We start from the raw sequence: 19,097 nt of genomic DNA on the forward strand, positions 1-19,097 counted from the left end.
CCCCAGATGCATAAATTTAAGCCATATAGCCAATATACATGCACTAATGTCAAATGCTGCTACAATGCTGTTTCTCCATAACTGTCCTTCACAGGCTTTACTAAACCATGGGGAAAGAGATGTGGTGACCAGGAAACATGGAAACTTGCTGTGGGAACTGGATTTGCAGCTCAGCCTCTTGCCCAGAACAGAACAATACCAGAATTTTGATTTTTTTTTTTTGTAAACTCTACTGCTATGCTCACTGACCACCACTTTACAGCAGTTTAATGAACATGCCAGTGTCTGTCTACAGTGAGTGTCTATGTAGTTTCCTGTTTAAATTCAAGAGTGTGTTTGGCTATTACTAGGAAAAGAAAATAACTGTACCTGCTCCAGCGCTGTAGCAAGTTCATGTTTTTCTTGTTTCACCAGTTCTCCATCAAGGTGAGATTTTTCCAGTGCTTCTTTCATGGCTACCAACTCACTCTTTAACAATGAATGCTTTCCTTCAAGAGCATTTCGGTCTTCCTGACTGAATGAACACATACACTTATTTAAGTAGTGAAGTACATGAGAGCTCCAAAGCTTAACCGGGGCTGCAAATTTCATTTTCTAACATAAAAATCCTCATACAGCACCATATTTTTTTTTTTGCAAATTTCACAAATGCTATCCAGAGGGGCTCATTTTTAAAAGTGAAATTGGCAGAGCCCATACACAATCCTGACAAGAGGGTGAAGAAAGTGCAAAGATTCCAAATTTCCACAACCTTCATAAAATGGAGAGGGATTGTTGTAAGAACTGGGTTTGTGAATGCTCTTGCCAGCTTCTCTTTTTCCTGTATTTCCCTAGCAACAAACTTACTGCCCTTTGGGGGGGAAAGACAAAAGGCTCACATATATTCTCTCTCCCGCATCATCCTTTCCAACTGATGCTGCTGTTCTTCTTTTTGGCCATCCACCATGTCTCCTTTCAGCTGTAGCTCAGTATTGCTTCGGCGCAAGTGCTGGACTTCCTGTTCCAAGACTTCCAGCTGTTGCTGTAATTCTATCTTGGATTTATCCAGGGTGACATGGTCACTGAGAAGAAAAAGTCTTCAGTTAGAGAAAAACAAAAAACAGAGATACACTGCAAAGTTTCATTGCACTTGTTTAGCTACTACTGTCTGAGCATCCTCCTTTTCCTATCTGGGCTACTGGAGAATACAGGGAAATGAGGACACCATCACATCTGAAAGGCAGAGTGACTTCTTGAGTACTGTCTCTCTCCAACCTGTGGATGCAAACTGCCCCAGGCAAACTTTGAAGAGCCCAGACCACACATGAAGGTTTATTCACAATTTAAGTAGGTGCTTCAAATCCAGAGAGATATTGGGCTGCATCCAGCTAACTGCTACTCAGAGTAGATCCATTGGAAAAGCCACTTTCGTCCATTAATTACAATGGGTCTACTCTGAGTAGGACTAGCACTGGAGACAACCTACTGACTTGACAAGAGGAAAGCACACTGCAAGCCAAGAGAAGCATATGGATCTATTTTACAATATAAGTCTTTAAAGATGGGGAAAGCATTACATGTCTCACCTGCGGTAAGTCTCCACCATGGACTGCAGATGCTGAAGTTGGCTAATGAGTGTCTCTTGCTCTCCTTCTAGCTGCTCAAGTTTTTGTCTTAGGAACTTACAGTGGTCTTTTTGCTGCTCTTGTTGCTTCTCCAAGGAGCTGACAGAATTTTGACTAGACAAGAGTTGCTGTCTCAGGTGCTGCAGAAGAAGGCAAAATATAATGATTAGGGAGAAAGTGAGAGACTGAAGGGGTATTATATAGAGACAGAGGTGGTTAAGCATTAGTCCACAGAGAAGCAGCAGCTGAAGACTGAAGGAATGTTATGTACAAGCAGAGAAAGTTGTAAGGTTGGGGTCACCATAAATAGAATTTTGGTGACAGCAGTAGTTCCAGCTTCATGGAAAGTCGCATTCATTACCCAGATCCCAAACCAAGACAGTGACTTAACAAAGACTAAAATTTACAGACCAATTTCATTATTGAACTGTGATTATAAACTATTTGCTACAATCTTGGCTAGTAGACACTGAGTCAGTTCACAGAGACCAGGCCGACAAATGAAAGACAATATAAGAAATGCAATCAATTTACCTGGAAGTAAGAAATGAAAAACAGGCTGCCCTAAACTTTCTAGATGTGGAGAAAGCTTTTGACAATATTTCATGGTCATTTGTGATTAAGGTTCTGGAGAAAATGGAAATAGGTAATGCTTTCCTAGCAGGAATTAAAGCAATCTATACTGATCAATCTTCAAATATATTAGTAAACAATATTCTTTCAGATAAATGCCAACTAGAAAAATAAACGAGACAAGGCTGTCCCCTATTTCCACTGCTGTTTATTATGACACTAGAAATATTGCTTCAGAATGTAAGGAGAAATAGGGAAATTAAAAGTATTGAGGTGGGATGTAGAGACTGTAAATTAAGGGCATTTGCTGATGATGTGGAGTTGACACAAGAACAACCTTTGGAGAATGTTCCCAAAACATTAGAAGAAATTAAAAGGTTTGGAGAAGTGGTGTGTTTCAAGATAAACCCATATAAAACCAATATGTTGGTCAAAAACATGGATGAGCAGTTGATAATTTTTTTAGAAAGGATGTCTGATTTAAAAATAGGCAAAAAAATTAAGTGTTTGGAAATTTGGCTGACAAATTCCCAAATTCAACCTATTTGAAAATAATTATATTTAATTGTGGAAAGAGGTTAAGAAAGAGTTGGAGATAGGGAAAGTTTCATTCTCCCCCATGTTAGGTAGAATTTCAGCCATTAAAATGAATATATTCCCTAGGATCCTGTTTTTATTCTGATCTAATCTGATTGTAAATAATCCAAGCTGCTTCAAAGAATGGAAAAAAAGATATTTCTAAATTCATATGGCAGGGGGAAAAGCCAAGAATTAAACAAAAAATTCTGAGAGATGCAAAAGATAGAGGAAGCTTTGCCCTGCCAGACCTGCAATTGTATTATGAGGCAGCTTGTTTGAGTTGGTTAAAAGAATGAATAGTATTGGGCAATGAGGCAGCTTGTTTGAGTTGGTTAAAAGAATGAATAGTATTGGGCAATGCAGATATTTTAGATTTAGTAGGCCATGATGTAGAATTTAGCTGGCATGCATGTCTTTGGTATGGGAAGGCTAAAATTTATAAGAGTTTCATGAACCACATTCTTAGAGTCTGGGAGAAATACAAAAATCTGCTGGAAATAAAAAACCCTTTATAGCTAACTCCCATCGAAGCAATTACAATTAAGAGAGTTAATATGGATAGACAATGGTCGACTTACAGGGAACTGCTGGATTTTACAGGGAGGGAACCCAAACTGAAACCAACGGAAAACTTAAGGAACCAAGTTACGGATTGGCTACAATATCAACAGGCACACAATATAAAAATTATTTATTTATTTATTTATTTACATGTTAAAATTGGATTAAAAGAATGAATTTCTGGACCAAAGTTCACAATTTGAAAAAGAACTTTTACAAAATAAGGGTAAACTTCTGTCTAAAATGTGTAATTTTTATTAGAATGGCAAACAAAAGACGAGCTTATTAAAGTTTCAATGACACAAGGGGCAATAGATATAGGACACAATATAGATTTCAACCTCTGGGAGAAACTTTGGGGAAATGATCTGAAATTTATTGCATGTTACTCACTAAAAGAGAAGTATTTATAAATGATCCATAGATGGTGTTAAACTCCAGATAGGTTGGCTAAGATCAGATATGTATTGGAAGTGTAAAGACGCAGAGGGAACCTTTTTTCATATGTGGTGGACACGTAAAAAGGTAAAAAGTTTATTGGGAAATGATTTATAATGAGTTGAAAAAAATGTTTAAAATTATTTCCCCCCCAAAAAACAGAGTCCTTTTTATTGGGAATAACCCAGACAGAAATTCCAAGGTGTCATAAAAGCTTATTTATGTATGCAACAATTGTGGCCCATCTTCTGTTAGCCCAAAAATGGTAACTGAGCAAGATCCCAACAAAAGAGGATTGGCAACTTAAGTTGATCGAATATGCAGAATTAGCAGATTTAACACATAGAATAAGAGAGCAAGAAGAACATATATTTAAATCAGAGTAGAAAACATTTATTGAATAAATGGAAAATAACTGTACACAGCTGAAAAAGCTGGCATCATTAAGATAAATTCAACAGTGTAAATAATATTTGATTGATGTAAAGGAAGAAAACTGATCTGAATGGTTATAGTAAAATATGCAGGAATGTATGACATGTAAAATGAACCATGGAAGGAGGAGGAGGGAAATCATTGGGTATTTTAAAGTTTGCAAAATGCTTATTTTGAAATGTAAAAGCGAAAACTTAATTAAAATTATAATAAAAAAATAAAAAGAGAAAGTTGTAAGATTGGACATAAGCAGAATGCTCACAGGGAAAGGGAGTGATTAGAAAAGTGGAAAGAACAAATCAACAATGCAAGACCTGTCTGGGAAAGAAATGACTGTCAAAACCAGCTTGAGGGAACTAGGAATACTTATTAGCAGGAAGAGGAAGAGGTTGAAATTTATAAGGCAGAGCATCAAAGGCAGAGAAAAGTGTTATACGAGGTGTGGAGGTTTACTACTGGTGATGTGATAGTCTTACTGGCAAGGGAACCTATGAAGTTCTCTCACCTGCACTTCATTGCTTCTCCTAGTCAACACCTCACGCACCAGCAGGACAGCCCTCTCTGGGTCACCAGGGTTCAACTGCAAGAAGCTACAAGGCTCAGCATAGTTCTCATCCTGTGGGGTGCCAATCGTTGCATCACTCTCATTGATTACTGCCTGAAATCCAAGACCAATCGTTGCATCACTCTCATTGATTACTGCCTGAAATCCAAGACCAACGTTACTTTCTCAGTTCTGTACAATCAAAACACTGCACCTCGCTACCTATTTGTCTTTCACTTCTGCTGGAAAATAGTGATCCACTGCATTTTCAAGGATGGGAAATTATGATGATGGGGCAGAATACAACCCAGCAAAATGACGGCAGCAAAATCTAGGATTACATAATCAGTCAAGGGAAATCAAATAATAATAATAATAATAATAATAATAATAATAATAATAATAAAAATAATAGTATCAGGGCTTAATTTGTGTCAGGCCTTACCAGTGCTTAGTCCTCACAAAAGTTTTGAAATCAGAGTTTTTAAACACTGAAATACATGAACAAATGGAAGTGCCCCGAGCAGGTGCAAAATATGTAAAACCTGTGCTTAAAGTTTAGATCGTATGTTTATACCACATCTGCTTTCAATAATTTTGTTTTTAAATACAGACATGGGAAATTCTACAGAAGCAACCATGAAGACAGATTCCAGTTAGGTCTACCTCAGTTATTTCTTTTATCACATGCTGAAGGGAAAGTATCTCTTCATGTGTATTATTGCTCAGTGTTTGTTCATATTCTTTCCGCAAGCGATCAGCCTCCTAGAAAAAAGAATAAGGGAGATTAAGAGGGAGCTACTGCCCACCTAGCAGTTAGAAAGCACATCAAAGTGAAAGTAGATAAATAGGTACCGCTCCAGCGGGAAGGTAAACAGCGCTTCCATGTGCTGCTCTGGTTTGCCAGAAGTGGCTTAGTCATGCTGGCCACATGACCCGGAAGCTGTACGCCGGCTCCCTCGGCCAGTAAAGCAAGATGAGTGCCGCAACCCCAGAGTCATCCGCAACTGGACCTAATGGTCAGGGGTCCCTTTACCTTTACCCCTTCTTCCAGAGGTGCAATTCCCTCAGACATAGCTCATATTTTAGAGCACATCATATCAGTGGAGTGTCTCCAAATGCCTGCTACGTCACTAACCAGAATTAAGATACCAAAGAAAATATGTAAAAAAAAGGATTTCCTCAGAAACTTCAGATAACTGTTTTCCAGTTGTTGCATTCTATACTATAGAATCACTTGAGAATTGCAACCCTTCGCAACAACTAATTCTTAGACACCTCTATTCTAAGTGCTGACAGTCTCTACTATTAAATATATATGGAATGAGCAGTTCTTCTTCATGTTTACAATAGGACAAAGGAATAATCCAGCCACTGGATTATTTTTCAAACAGTTGCTAACATACCAGAATCTCCACAGTGTCTCTGAGAGTCTTCATTGACATTTCCTTCTCCTCATTCTGTTTTTGAGACTGTTCAAGCAAGGCAGTCAACTCTATCACCCTTGGAAAAAGAAGACAAGCATTTAAAGCACACTAGGCTTTTCACTAACACATTAGCACAGGGGTTGCTAACCCTGCACCTGTGAAAGTCTTCACTGGTGACCCTAGGCAGGCCCACAGATTTTGAGCTTTCATTTTTTTAAAAAAATGTAAATCTCCAACCAACTTAGGAAAGAAGTTATGAAGCAAGTTGTGCAGCAACACATACTCCTATCCAATTTCACATGCCCAAAGTTGCTGACACCAAACCACTTAGTCTATACTTCACAACTCATTTGACATCAATTATACTAGCTTAAAATATAGCCTTTGTCTTTTTTATCCTCTTCCTCACCCCCCCCCCAGCTCAAGAATCACCAGTCAAGATTTTTTTTAAGAGACAAAACCACACTGGGTTGAATCCCTTCTCTGGATCAGTGACTGATCTCTGAGATTTTAGTACAGTGGTACCTTGGTTGTCGAACTTAATCTGTTCTGGGAGTCATTCTCCCGGAACCATTTGAAAACCAAGGTGTAGCTTCCGATCGGCTGCAGGAGCTTCTAGGTGGCCACTTTAAGAGAATACTAGATTCAATAGGCCTTTGGTCTGATTCAGCAGCACTGTTATGTCATTATGTCCCATCTGACTCTTTAAAAAATCTACAGTAAATTAGGACAGCAGCTAGTGGGGCCTTTTAAGGAGGTACTTTACCTGTTATGAAGATCCTCCTTTGCTAATTCTCCTTTGACATGCAAACTCACAATTGCTTGTGCTTGCTGGTATATTTCCTTTTCCATATCCAACTTCTTGGGGCCGATATGAAGTTGCTGCTGTTGGGCCTGTCCCCTCAGGGTAAGTTTTTCAAAACTATTGGTATCCAAGAGCTGTGTGCCAGAACTTAAGTGTAAGCAACTGACAAGTATACAGCCAGAAAGTCTTGCTTGCTCAGCCTTTAGTTCAGACAGATCCCTGAAACAGAAACAAATAATACTGTACTGGACAAAAAATAATAATTACAGATTTAAAGACGTGAAAAGCTAGAGTCAGTTTTCCCCCCTGTTAATCAGCTATTTTAGTTCAGCAAATGATTTCACATTCAACTGACAGAAAACCTCACCTGTCAGTTGCTGTCTTCATTTCCACAAAATAACGGTGCAAGGTCACTACTTGCCGCCATATGCCAAAGAGACGATCATGTTCAGTCCGCATATAACTCTCAAAGAACTATATATGTAAAGACAACAGCAAGTCACAGCTTTGTTTTCCCAAGCTAAAACAAAAACTGCTTTCTTTCAAAAATGCATATTTAATTATTGCCAGCAGCATTCAGAATCTTGTTAAAGACTTTCAGAACCGACAAAACTGAGTCTCTTTAAACTGTTAAAAAATACATTTTTCTAAAATTTGAAAAAGCTTTTATTATATTGTTTAGGACTGACCAGTTATTGAGAAGTCTGGAAAGAAGTCAAATGGTTGAGAAATACTTTTCTAACCTTAGAATGCATGGATCGTACAGTGGTGCCTCACAAGACGAAAAGAATCCGTTCCACGAGTCTCTTCGTCTTGCGGTTTTTTTCGTCTTGCGAAGCAAGCCCATTAGCGGATTAGCGCTATTAGCGGTTTAGCGGCTATTAGCGGCTATTAAAGGCTTAAGGGATAAGCGGATTAGCTGCTAAAAGGCTATTAGCGGCTATTAAAGGCTTAAGGGATTAGCGGATTAGCTGCTAAAAGGCTATAAGCAGCTTAGATCAGCTGTTCAGCGGCTTAGCGAACAGCTGTTAAGCGGCTTAAGGGCTTGGGGAAAAGGCTGGGAGGGAAAAAAAACCCCCAGGAATCGCAAGACATTTTCGTCTTGCGAAGCAAGCCCATAGCAAATTCGTTTTGCGAAGCACCTCCAAAACCTTTCATCTAGCGGGTTTTCCGTCTTGCGAGGCATTCGTCTTGCGGGGCACCACTGTATAGGATAATTTCATCATACACAGCATTTTCCACATCAATAAAAGATGTTCAGATCTATATTGAATACAGGAGTTGTTTTTTCTTCACGACACTACCTCTGAAAATCATTCACTGGGAACTGCATGTCTGTATAACATACAGTATAAGTTACGTATATTAAATATGAAACACTTTCTGCAGCATCTTGACTTCTAGAACGATGTACATCTGTACGCACCCTGAATTAATATTCTACTGTTTACTTAATCCCAGCCAATGCCTGCCAAACCAGAAATGAGTATTTGTGCCTAGAATATAAGGTTAATCAAAAAGGAAATCCACCTTCCCTACCCAGTATCCTATTAGTGACACATTCCTACCTCCCGCTCTTTATGCCATTCGCTCTCCTTGTGCTCTAGCTCATCTCTGGCCCTTGTCCAGTCAGCTATCAGCTTGCTGACATCCTCGCGGAGTGCCCCATTCACCTCATTGGCTTTGTCCAAGTGCTCACGGAGCAAGTTGTTCACCCCAGCCAAATTCTCACATCTGAAGCGTAGGAGAAAGGCAATGGATTAGCAAATCTCTATTGTAAAGGTCCTAATAAGATGAAATGATGGTGCTGCAGCTGTTGCACTGCTTCTCCCAAAAACCAGCTAAGATAAAGCTTCTGCAAAAGCTCACTCACCTCTGCTGCTCTTCTTCCAACTGGATCAGCGCTTTCTCTAGACTACGGTCCTCTTTACGATCCCACTGGTGTGGATGGGACCCCTTTGCAAAAAAGGCAGACAATTTAATCAAAACAACATCCATATTAGGTCTATTCCCTCACTTCAGGATCTCCTTGTTAACGTCCCATGAATCAATAAGCCAGTGAACAGCTGAGATGAGCACAACTTGAAGTGCATTTGTTTGCATTTTTAGGGTTTTTCTTGCTTAATGAAAGATGCTTAAGGGCCAAACAAGACACAGTGTCATTCACAACTTTAGTCCTTGTGTGGCTTATTTTTGAAAATAACTGGAGAAAATGGAACTATAATCACTTGGCCCCACTATTATCCCAGTGAGAATTCACCCCTCCACACACACCTGCTGTTCATAATAGAAGATTAGTCAAAGCTATGTCATAATTTGAATTCCTTGCTAGTTTCCATGTAAATAAACATGCCCATTGTTTGTGACATTACAGCATATATTGAACTATGCTAATTTCTTTTAACAGTGATCACAAAAGGGAAGTAGACCACTACAAGGAAAAATAGCAATAAACTTCCCTTGCCAGGACAAGGACACCAATTTCTCCAACACTTTGTTACCAATAGCAAAACCACAAAAAAATGGTACTCACATACTTTAAAACTTACCCTATTTGCTTCCAGACGCATTTCTAACTCCTTGCACCAATTACGATATTGCAGCACCTGCAATAAAACAGGAAAAGTTGGTATATTATTATTATTACCTCTTAAGAGTGTGTATGCAGCAACACCCTTCATGAAATTCTAAGAGTTCTGAGTTTGTTCCAAGTTGTTTAGGGATGATTTTGTGCATTGCACATACATAAGTAAAGGTAAAGGGACCCCTGACCATTATGTCCAGTCGTGACCGACTCTGGGGTTGTGGCGCTCATCTCGTTTTATTGGCCGAGGGAGCCGGCGTACAGCTTCCAGGTCATGTGGCCAGCATTTATATCACCATTTATATCAAATGGCAAATTAGCTGGTTATTGATGCATCAGCTTAACTTCCAGCAAGCACAGCAGAGTGCCTTTGAAGTAGTACAATGATGCTAATATTTACCAGTTGGCACAGCAGCACATTGCTTTGGGGAGGGGGGGGGTACAGGTTTTCAGAAAGACAGAAAAACGGGGGATATCGCAAGTTTAGAACTGAGCAATTTGCCAAGTCAGGAAAAAGGTTCTATGCCCAAAATGTATATTTAGAAGAACAGGAGGAAATTTGTTTTCAAGCAAGCACTTTATTCTTCATGTACCCTTCTTCCATCCACCAAGAGCTCTCTACTCAAAATTCATCGTCTCCTTGTTTGAGATATCACTAGAAATGTAATAGTTTTACCTTTGCCTGTAACTTTTGTACAAGTACTGCCTGCCTATGCTGTGCCTCCTGGGAATTCTGTAGTCTGTGTTGATAGGATGCCTGATTTTCCACCATCTGGTGATGTAGTGCCACTAGTTGCTCTTCTGGAAGTAAGTGAACTGTCTGTGTTTTCATACTGCTTGCTGCTTGGTCTCCTTCCATCTAAAGGTCAAAGCAGAAAGAAGCAAGACTGGTTTAATTAATCTAGCAGACAAGATGGCCCTGATGGCTCTACTTCCTCAAAAGGAAAAATGCACGAAGTTGGGAAATAATTTGCTTTGTTCCAACAGAAGAAAAATAAATGTTGTTAGCTGGAAAGCCATTTCAACAGTCTTGTTGCAGGCTTCCATTCTGTATAAAGAATGAAAAAGCATTAGTTATGACATTTGTCAAGCCATTTTTGAGTCATATTTTATGAGAATGGGGATATTACCAAAAAAACACACAAACAAACCATAAAGTGGTGTGTTACAGAGTCAAGAAAAAGCAGGTGGAGATGCGAGAGACCAACCTCAAGCTGACATTTTAAAAAGTTTTAATATGATTGAGTAAAAGCAAAAATGTGCCTAATACATTTCAAATGGAAATCTTCCTTGCATCAACTGATCCAATACATTTTTCTTACAAAGGAAGTGCAATCCTATGTTTGTTTGTTTTCAAAAACAATTCCCGCTATGCTGCTTATTCTCAAGTAAATGCATCAGTCTGCATTTTTAGAAATTGTAATTTCAATATAACATGTTATAGTTTGTCAATAATCTATGGTTTTGCACAACTCTGTCAATATTCTGAAACAAATTCTTACAGTCCATTCTGTATAGTAGCAAATCACAACATGCAAGATTGTCACACATGCACGTGGAATAAGTACGAATTCCAACACAGAACTAAATCTATGCAAGAATTCCACGTGTGAAAAGCACAAATAAATATTAATTCTCTTTTCTCACCACTTGTCCTTTACAAGATAACTATCCATCTCAACTTTACAGTGGATAACATTATACATCCTAGCCATGTTAGTCTGTGGAAGCAAAAAACAACTTTTTTTGTCTTGTGGCACTTACAAACTTATCAGGACCCAAGCTTTCATGGCGCAGAGTCCATAGCCTAGTCCTCTGTACATTTATTTTAAAGTGTAATGGATTTCCATGCATTTTACTTGCTGGGAATTGCATTAGAAATGCATCCCTGGTACTTTCCCTGACCTAATGCATCTCAAGTCTATTTGCAACAATCTTGTAATGCAGATTGGCACTATCTCCTGCCTGCTTACTCAAAAACAAGTTCCGTTGAATCCAATGGGGCTTACTTGCAAGTGCTTAGAATTTTTAACCTGAGGACTTTTGAGTTTGCAACGACAGTAAGCAGCCACATATATCTGCACGAGTTTGAGGCGGTTGTTTGGGGGGGGGGGTCCTCTATTAATGGCAGATTCTCCCAATCCAGAGTCCGGGAAGATCGCAAGCTGTAGTTTCCCTTTCTGCAAACGGGTTGGGCTCAGGAGCGGAGGCGGAGCGAGGTGATGGCACTCCGTTATAATTGTCAATAGCAGCACGTTATCCCTCACCTGTTCTGCCCTGCCTAGTATATAACAGCAAGCAAGCCTCCCCGCCCTCACCTGAGCACGCCTCAACGTGCACCTGGGATGCTCACCTCCCCAGAGATGGTGAAACTTCCTTTCCGCTGCCGCCTGCAGGCTTTCGTGGGCGGGGAAAGGGGGCCGCCGGAGTCCTATTACATTTCTTCTCTCCGCTCCGGCAACGGAAACCCGCCTGCTCGCTCGCTTAGTGGAAGCGGGCAAGCGACTCGTTTGTGCCGCCCCGCTTTTCCACAGTTAAGAGACTCTTGGCTGCCCGGGCGTATGAGGGCGCACGTTCCCCTTGTGAGCCGGGGAACAAGGGGACTGTCTAGGCCTGGTACATTATCCCCACAGGCAGGACAGGCCTAGTGGGAAACTCCGACTCCCAGTAGCCAATGCCGCCGGCAGGAAAGGCGGGGCGGGCGGGGGGAATAGCGCGAGGCAATAGCCGTGGCTTTTCGGAAGTGCGATCTGCGCGGTTTATTTCCTGAGCGACGAGGCTAGGCCTCTCACGGCAACCCCTCCAGCGAAACGCAAGCACACTTGGCGGTTGTAGAGCGCTTGCCGTTTGGGCCTTCAGAGCTCGGCTTCTCGCCGCCGCCTGTTCACGTACACAGCGCCCCGAAGGCCGTCCAGGCCGCGTCGGGAAGTCTGGGCAAGTGCTGACCCCGCTGTTCGCAATTTGGGGTACATAAGCGTTTGGTTCGTCCCGAGGGACACCTCACTTCTATGCGGAGTTAGGCTCTTAAGCCCACAGAAGCTCTCCATAGGATAGGCTGCAAACCAGTGCTCAAAATACAGAGGGGTTCTCTTTCACGTTGTTTACTTATTTACCGAATTACTATTATTAGTATATATTTATTTATTTATGTCCTACCTTTCCCCCAACATGAGGCAGTTAAAACAATTTAACATATTTAAAACAATGTAAAACAATCACATATGCTCCCAGATAATACCTTTAAGGTTGCCAAAATCTGAGTCATGAAATCGGGTTTATTTCAAGTACCATGGTAGGATGTCTCTCTGCTTTCAATAGGGACCAAGGATCGGCTTAATGAGGCAGCAGTCTTAACTGGAGAGGAACAATGCAATCCTAACACCCCAGAAATTATGTTTTATTGAATGCTAATGGGGCTTGCTCTTAGGTAAATGGGATTAGAATTGCCACTTTAGGCCTTTGAATCAGGTTACATGCTTGCTTAGAAGTAAGTCCCATTGAAAAGTAATAGGACACATTTCCAAAAGAAGTTGGTTAGGATTATGGTGTCAGGTGTAAGAACGCAGAAATTTCAGTGCCCAGATTCAAGCTGTGCCCAATAACATGTTAGTTATGAAGGGACAGGATACACAAATTCTGTCTGTGAAATCACCCCAGGCTTCAATAATCACACCAGGCCTCAAAACTGTCCAAAACTCCTTTTGTCTTCTAAAAATCCAAAACAGCTTTTCTCTTCTCTCCTCTGCTTTATCACAAGATGCTGTGCATAGGCAAAAAGTTACTTTTAAAGGCTAATGAATAGGCTGTGTTCATAGCAGGCCTGAGAAACTGAATCTTACCTCATTCTAGTTGCAACATCTCTGGACATGCTGAACCACTCTCATTCCCCTTTCCTGGGAAGGGTGCCAAGAGTCCACAATAGTCCCAAGACAGCTTTCTGTACATGCTCAGGAACCTCTACATGGGGCAGGACTCCTGAAGGAGGAGAAAGGAGGAGGGAACTGGAAAGGGGTATATATGCTTGTGCACATGATTGTGAACTTTATGCATGCTTTTTGTGACTTATCACACTTCCTCCTTCTACCAGTTCATGTTTGAATTGACCTGATGGCTGAGTTGTAAATTATCTCCTGTGAATTGGTTGCTGTAAATGTGAATTTTGGTAGCATTTGCAGTTCTGATTGTTTTTTGTAACCTGCCCTGAGAGCATGTAATTAATGTGTACAATGAATAATAATAATATAAACTACTTTTACGAGTACTGATTCTAATCTCTTTAGGGGCTGTGAAAACAGAACTGGGGTAGTTATTCCAAGTTAATTAACACAGATATGAAATGGGAAGTTATACTAGAAGCATTCTATGTATATGAAGGTATGCCTGTAGGGCCTTTCACACTGGCTGAACTACTTGCTCTGTCAGCACACGGGTGTTCATATGAACCCCTCTTGTGAATCATACTACTTAAGCACAGAATTTGGTATATATGAAGAATTCAGCACCTGAGAATCTCCAGTTTCATGGTTTGTTTTAAAGAAGTACCGTTAAAAACTTGATTGTGCCAAAGGTTCAAAATGTATGAACACTGTTGAAATTTCAAAGCTGAGCAGTTCTTTACTTGACCAACAGGCCTTGCCTTTCAGCATCCATAATTGCCATCTTAGTTCCTCTACAGTTGACCAGACTTCAGACATGGCAAAGCCTAAACCTGTTGACCAGCAGACAACTTTATTTCAACTGAACTTCTTTCCAAATAAATACAGTAGTGGTATCAGCCTCCCATTCACTGCAAACAGTTTCTGTCAGGCTCCAAAGACTCCTTCCATCATATAGTGGTACCTTGGTTTACAACCATAATCCATTCCAGAGGTCTGGTTGTAAACCAAAACAGGTTGTAACCCAAGGCATACTTTTGCCAATGGGGCCTCCCCAAAAAAATTGGTTGTAATCCAAAAAAAGGGCGTTGTAATAAAAAAAAAAAGGGGGCACGCTCTTCCGGGTCTGACGTGGTTGTAATCCAAAATGGTTGTAATCCAAAGCGGTTGCAAACCAAGATACTACTGTATTATTTTTCCTGAAAAGTCTTCCTTAAAAATGTAAAATTTCTTCTGCCACACATCTGTCTTACTACATAAGTACTATCTGTGTTTTGCCCTGCTGAAATTATGAATCCATTCCTTTAGATTTTTTTTGGAACTCTTGTTTTTTCATATGAAGCATTTAAAAAAACCTATTAATAAAATATAATTTCTCAAGTTAGTACTGATTTCAGAAGAAAAACCACATGGAACTGATCAGGAAAATATTCGGATAATGTTAACTTTGGCTCAAAGATGTAGAAGATTGTTGCATGTGCTTCAGATCTAGCATAAATTCTGTTGGATACACTCATGATTTCTGTAGACTGGTTGCAGCTTGTTTCTATAACGTTCTGGCGCTGCTGCAGACAAGCAAATCACATGATTCTGTCTCCAAGTTTCCATGCCTTGGATTATTGTACTCAGCCACTTGCTTCTTCAGATTCTTATGCTTCTGTTTGCATTAAGACACTAATGTTATTGATTTATAAGCCCAAGAAGCTGGAGACCTTGGACTCTGCTTTCCAATTATTAGAAATGTCATTTGTTAGACACTGCCAACAGCAACATCTGGTTTCTATTATTTAAAGGGACAGAAATTATTGGTAACCTTTTTTGTGAATGCCAAAGAAGCCCACAGTATCCATGCCCCTTAGAGGCCCCTTTCTTCCTCAGGTCTCTTGTAACAACTCACAGAAGCTGTCAGTATCCATACTGTACCCTTGAGGGGCCTCCACTACGAGAGCACATTTTAGAAAATGTATTTGCAGCCTTTTGGTTCCTTGGTCATAAAGGGCTACCTCTCAACTATGGCATAGAACTCACATCAGTGGCTACTTCAGCAGGTGTTCCCAGTAGCTGGGGAGCATGAAACCCAAGTTGTAGTTCTTTAGAATCCTGCAGAGAACTTTTTCTTAGCTTTATTACAAAGCAGAGAGTGTGACGTTCTAGTGCTGTACAACTTACTATTTCCTTCCAAAGAAGATGGTTGGCCATATGTCATTTTGTGACGGCTTAAACTATATCATATGGTGGCTTCCTAGGTTAGCAAAGGGATTTTTCTCTCTGAAACTAGCTAAACATAAGGTCTGAAGAGCAGTGATTTGTAGATAGGAACCATTTTTAAAACTGCTCCCTCCGGAGTACTGTTGCAGTCTGAGTACATTGCCTGCATATATTTGCTAAGCCTCTTGACACTGAAACACACTATTCTTTCTTCACTTTTCTGTTTACTTTAGTGAAGCTCAAGCCCTGCCATAGCTAAGGTTACGCCAGGATATTCCATATAGTGAGACATTCTAAAAGTTTGCAATCATTCTTGGGCGCCATAGCCTGCTGTGGCATATATTTGGCATACATCTAGGCAGTCCCTCGGCCTCCACTTTCTGCTTGTACAATTTATGGACAGCTCCTATCATGAAGAGTTTCTGTCCGTATAGCTAATGAAACTGAAGGTTTTGCTGTAACAGCACTAAACAGCTCTAATGAGACTTATTCCCACTTAATGGGTAGAATTGGCCTGGTTGCCCAGGAACAAGCTTTTGTGCTGGAGATAGCCAGGGGGGAAATTTAATGGCTACAGTTTTGTACCCAAGCACTGGATCAGAAAGCACACAACCTCTGAAACGAAGAAGGGGGAAACAGAGCATGGAAATTGTTTCAAATTGCACAGCTAGGTAGGTGGAAAAAATGAGTGAGGTACCTACCAGTAATACCATGGACATATAATAAGACTTTGTTATGCTACCATAGAATGCTTCCAGACACATTTATTGTGGGATCAGTGCACTTCATGCATGCAAGTTTTGTGTTGGTTTTTTTTGGTATGTTTGTTTGTTTTTGCAGTAGCCACATCATTGGCATCAAAACACCAGCCCATATTTTCCCCTCTAGATTTACTCTTCCCACAGAAAATCCAGTCAAGACAAATTTGTTGCCTGTTTACGACATCTCAACAACCCATTTGCAGATTAAGACCCCGACTGGAAACATACATAGTCAATTCCCTCAGCAGAATGAGGAGGATAGTTGGTGTGCTGGAGTGAGAATGGCAAAAATCCAGCGGACTGAATGCTGGGAAACTAACAACTGGGTTGACAATTGTAAAGTACTCATGAGAGATCCTAGGGTTTGGGATGGCCTCTAGCAAGCAGTCCAAAAGTCTTAACTGGAGGAGATTAGACTGAAGAGCTTATCCACACTGAAGCAATATGTGGATTTGCACCAGCCTGTCTCCCCATTAATATGGGGACATCCCCACCCCAATGTTTTGCCACTTTAAATGTTTTTTACCCTGGCCATTTCAAACTTTCCAAGTATTAAAAAGCCCTGCATTTAAAGGGGGCAGGGTCCAGGGTCCAGGCCAACACTAGGATGAGGGGTATGTCCTCATATAATAGTAGAATCCCTTAGGCCTCATCCTCTACAGGTGGGGAACCTGCAGCCCTCGAAAGGTTGCCGAACTACAACCCCTACCATTCCTGACCATTAGCTGATGGAGTCCAACAAGATCTGGAGGCCACAGGTTTTCCATTCCTGTTCCACTTAAACCAATCATAAGTGCACTTACTTCCCATTACCCTTGTCTCCATCTTCCTCTCCTTCCTCTGTACCCTCTGCCTGTGTCTGACTTTAAAGCCTCTTGAGCTCAAGCAAGTCTACATTGGTCAGCTGAAAATATAGTAAGTTTTCATATTAAAATCTGGTAAAATGAGGAGATTGGGAAACGCCTTGCCTTGGGGAGCCGGGATAACTGTATATACCTGATTTCAGGCTTTTCTTTCTCATCACCAGCGCTCAAAATTCGCCAGGCACTAGACACATTTTGCAGCTAGCTATCAGCTACTTGTGACCAGGTGAAGATGCCCAGGTGCCAAAATGGTGCCTGACATCTCCACCATCTGGAAGTGCATGCCTGGGGATTCTTGGATCTTGACTGTTTTCACACACTAGCAACATATCCTGTATGTTCTATTCTATTCTTTATATTTTATTTGCGCAATCAGAATGAATGTCAGGAACCAAAAAGTCATTGAAAAAGACGACTTTTGAGCCTTCTGGCATAAAAATGGCAACTAGGCATTCCGTTTTGGCGACTGTAACCCAGGTTTAAGGAGCTATTTGGTGCCTAGCTTATATATCTGAATTTCTAACACTGCACCTCACGTGTTCTTTGTCAAACTGCTGAAATTCCCTGTGCTTTAACTTCTAAAGAACTGCTCAGTCCCCAAACAGCTGCGTCAGCATAAAAAACTACAGCGCTCATTAGTGGTTTGAGGACGGCAATCTCTATTTGTACAATGGAGATCATGCCGCTTGCTCAGGCTATTAGAGCACAGTTAGTAAGAAAATTAATGTTTGAAGTAGTACTTTCTTTAAACATTTCTGCTTCTGGTCATGGTCAAAACCAACTGTTGGCAGGAAAAAAAATGGTTTAAGGATCAAATGACACCCTCAACCCCAATTAACACCTCCTTTATTTTTTATTTTCTCTGAGCTGGTTGGGCTCATTCCTTTTTCTAATAGAAACAAGTCACTTTTCTGACATATACAGGAGAAATCCTGTAATTATTCTGAATTTAAAAACTTGACTACATGTGACAAAGCTGTGGTGTTCCTGCAGCAACTGGGAGACTTAACCGCAAAGTCTGTAGTGCCAAGGTGCATCAGTACCTTTTGCCATCCTAATAACAGCTTTAGAGGGCAATTTTGTTTGGAGTTGGGATGGCATAGTAGAGAAGGGTTAACCCTCTCCATCCTGCTTCCCCAATCAAATCAGTAATCCACCAGCTCTGCTTTGAATTTTGTTTTGTTTTTTGCCTGACTTGGAGCGACACACACATTTTTTGTTTTGTTTTGTGCCTTAAGGTTAATGGAAGATCCAGGACTTATTTAATTTTTTTAAACAATATTTTTAAATAACAGTTTTAATTGAACAACATAAAAAGAAAAAGTGAAAAAAGAAAAAGGTCTACTATATTATTACAAGAGTTAACAATGATATATATACAGGGTGATTCATCATGAAGTATACAGTTTCCATTCATAGTAAATATGCATTAGATAAGTATATATGGGATTGTAATTGTTAACACACTGAAATTTAATGTGGATTTGAAGCTGTTTGTGCCTCTGTATTTTTGTCTGACAAATGACATCCTCCTCATTCAAATGGTACCCTGCACTCCTCCCTGCCCCCCATTCAGATTTTCAGATTTTCCTGATATGCCAATCATCTGATAAGGGAATAAGATCCAATATAAAATCACATGTGACCCAACTGTGAAGGCATTGAAGCACATTGTGCACATTGCATGGGCAAGTTTGTTTACATACACGGCGATGTTTCACTGTGTGCCATCTATTGCCACACTTCTTCCATTTTGTTTTCATTTTGGAGCAACACACACTTTTTTTTTTTACTTGCCTGCTCTTTTGCACAAATTTGGTAACTCAAAAAACCTATAATT

General features: G+C 40.4%; 1 protein-coding gene across 9 annotated transcripts in view; it reads right to left on the minus strand.

The window, feature by feature from the left end:
* The window catches only part of CEP250 (centrosomal protein 250), a 132,578-nt gene that overhangs the window by 22,954 nt on the left and 90,527 nt on the right, over nucleotides 1–19,097 (minus strand). For 3 of the 9 annotated variants that reach the window (XM_083444119.1, XM_083444112.1, XM_083444111.1), the window contains exons 1-13: nucleotides 12,789–13,156; nucleotides 10,227–10,409; nucleotides 9,516–9,572; nucleotides 8,840–8,922; nucleotides 8,535–8,700; nucleotides 7,334–7,440; nucleotides 6,928–7,185; nucleotides 6,141–6,237; nucleotides 5,401–5,499; nucleotides 4,696–4,848; nucleotides 1,566–1,744; nucleotides 879–1,061; nucleotides 370–514 (exon numbers count right to left, since the gene is read on the minus strand). In XM_083444119.1, coding sequence (XP_083300245.1) covers nucleotides 370–514; nucleotides 879–1,061; nucleotides 1,566–1,744; nucleotides 4,696–4,848; nucleotides 5,401–5,499; nucleotides 6,141–6,237; nucleotides 6,928–7,185; nucleotides 7,334–7,440; nucleotides 8,535–8,700; nucleotides 8,840–8,922; nucleotides 9,516–9,572; nucleotides 10,227–10,409; nucleotides 12,789–12,815 — 1,737 coding nt within the window. In that variant the 5' untranslated portion in view covers nucleotides 12,816–13,156. The other 6 variants (XM_083444115.1, XM_083444114.1, XM_083444117.1 and 3 more) reach the window with 5 other exon arrangements.

This window comes from Podarcis tiliguerta (genome assembly GCF_965153285.1).
Source record: "Podarcis tiliguerta genome assembly, chromosome: 6".
Taxonomy (NCBI): domain Eukaryota; kingdom Metazoa; phylum Chordata; class Lepidosauria; order Squamata; family Lacertidae; genus Podarcis; species Podarcis tiliguerta.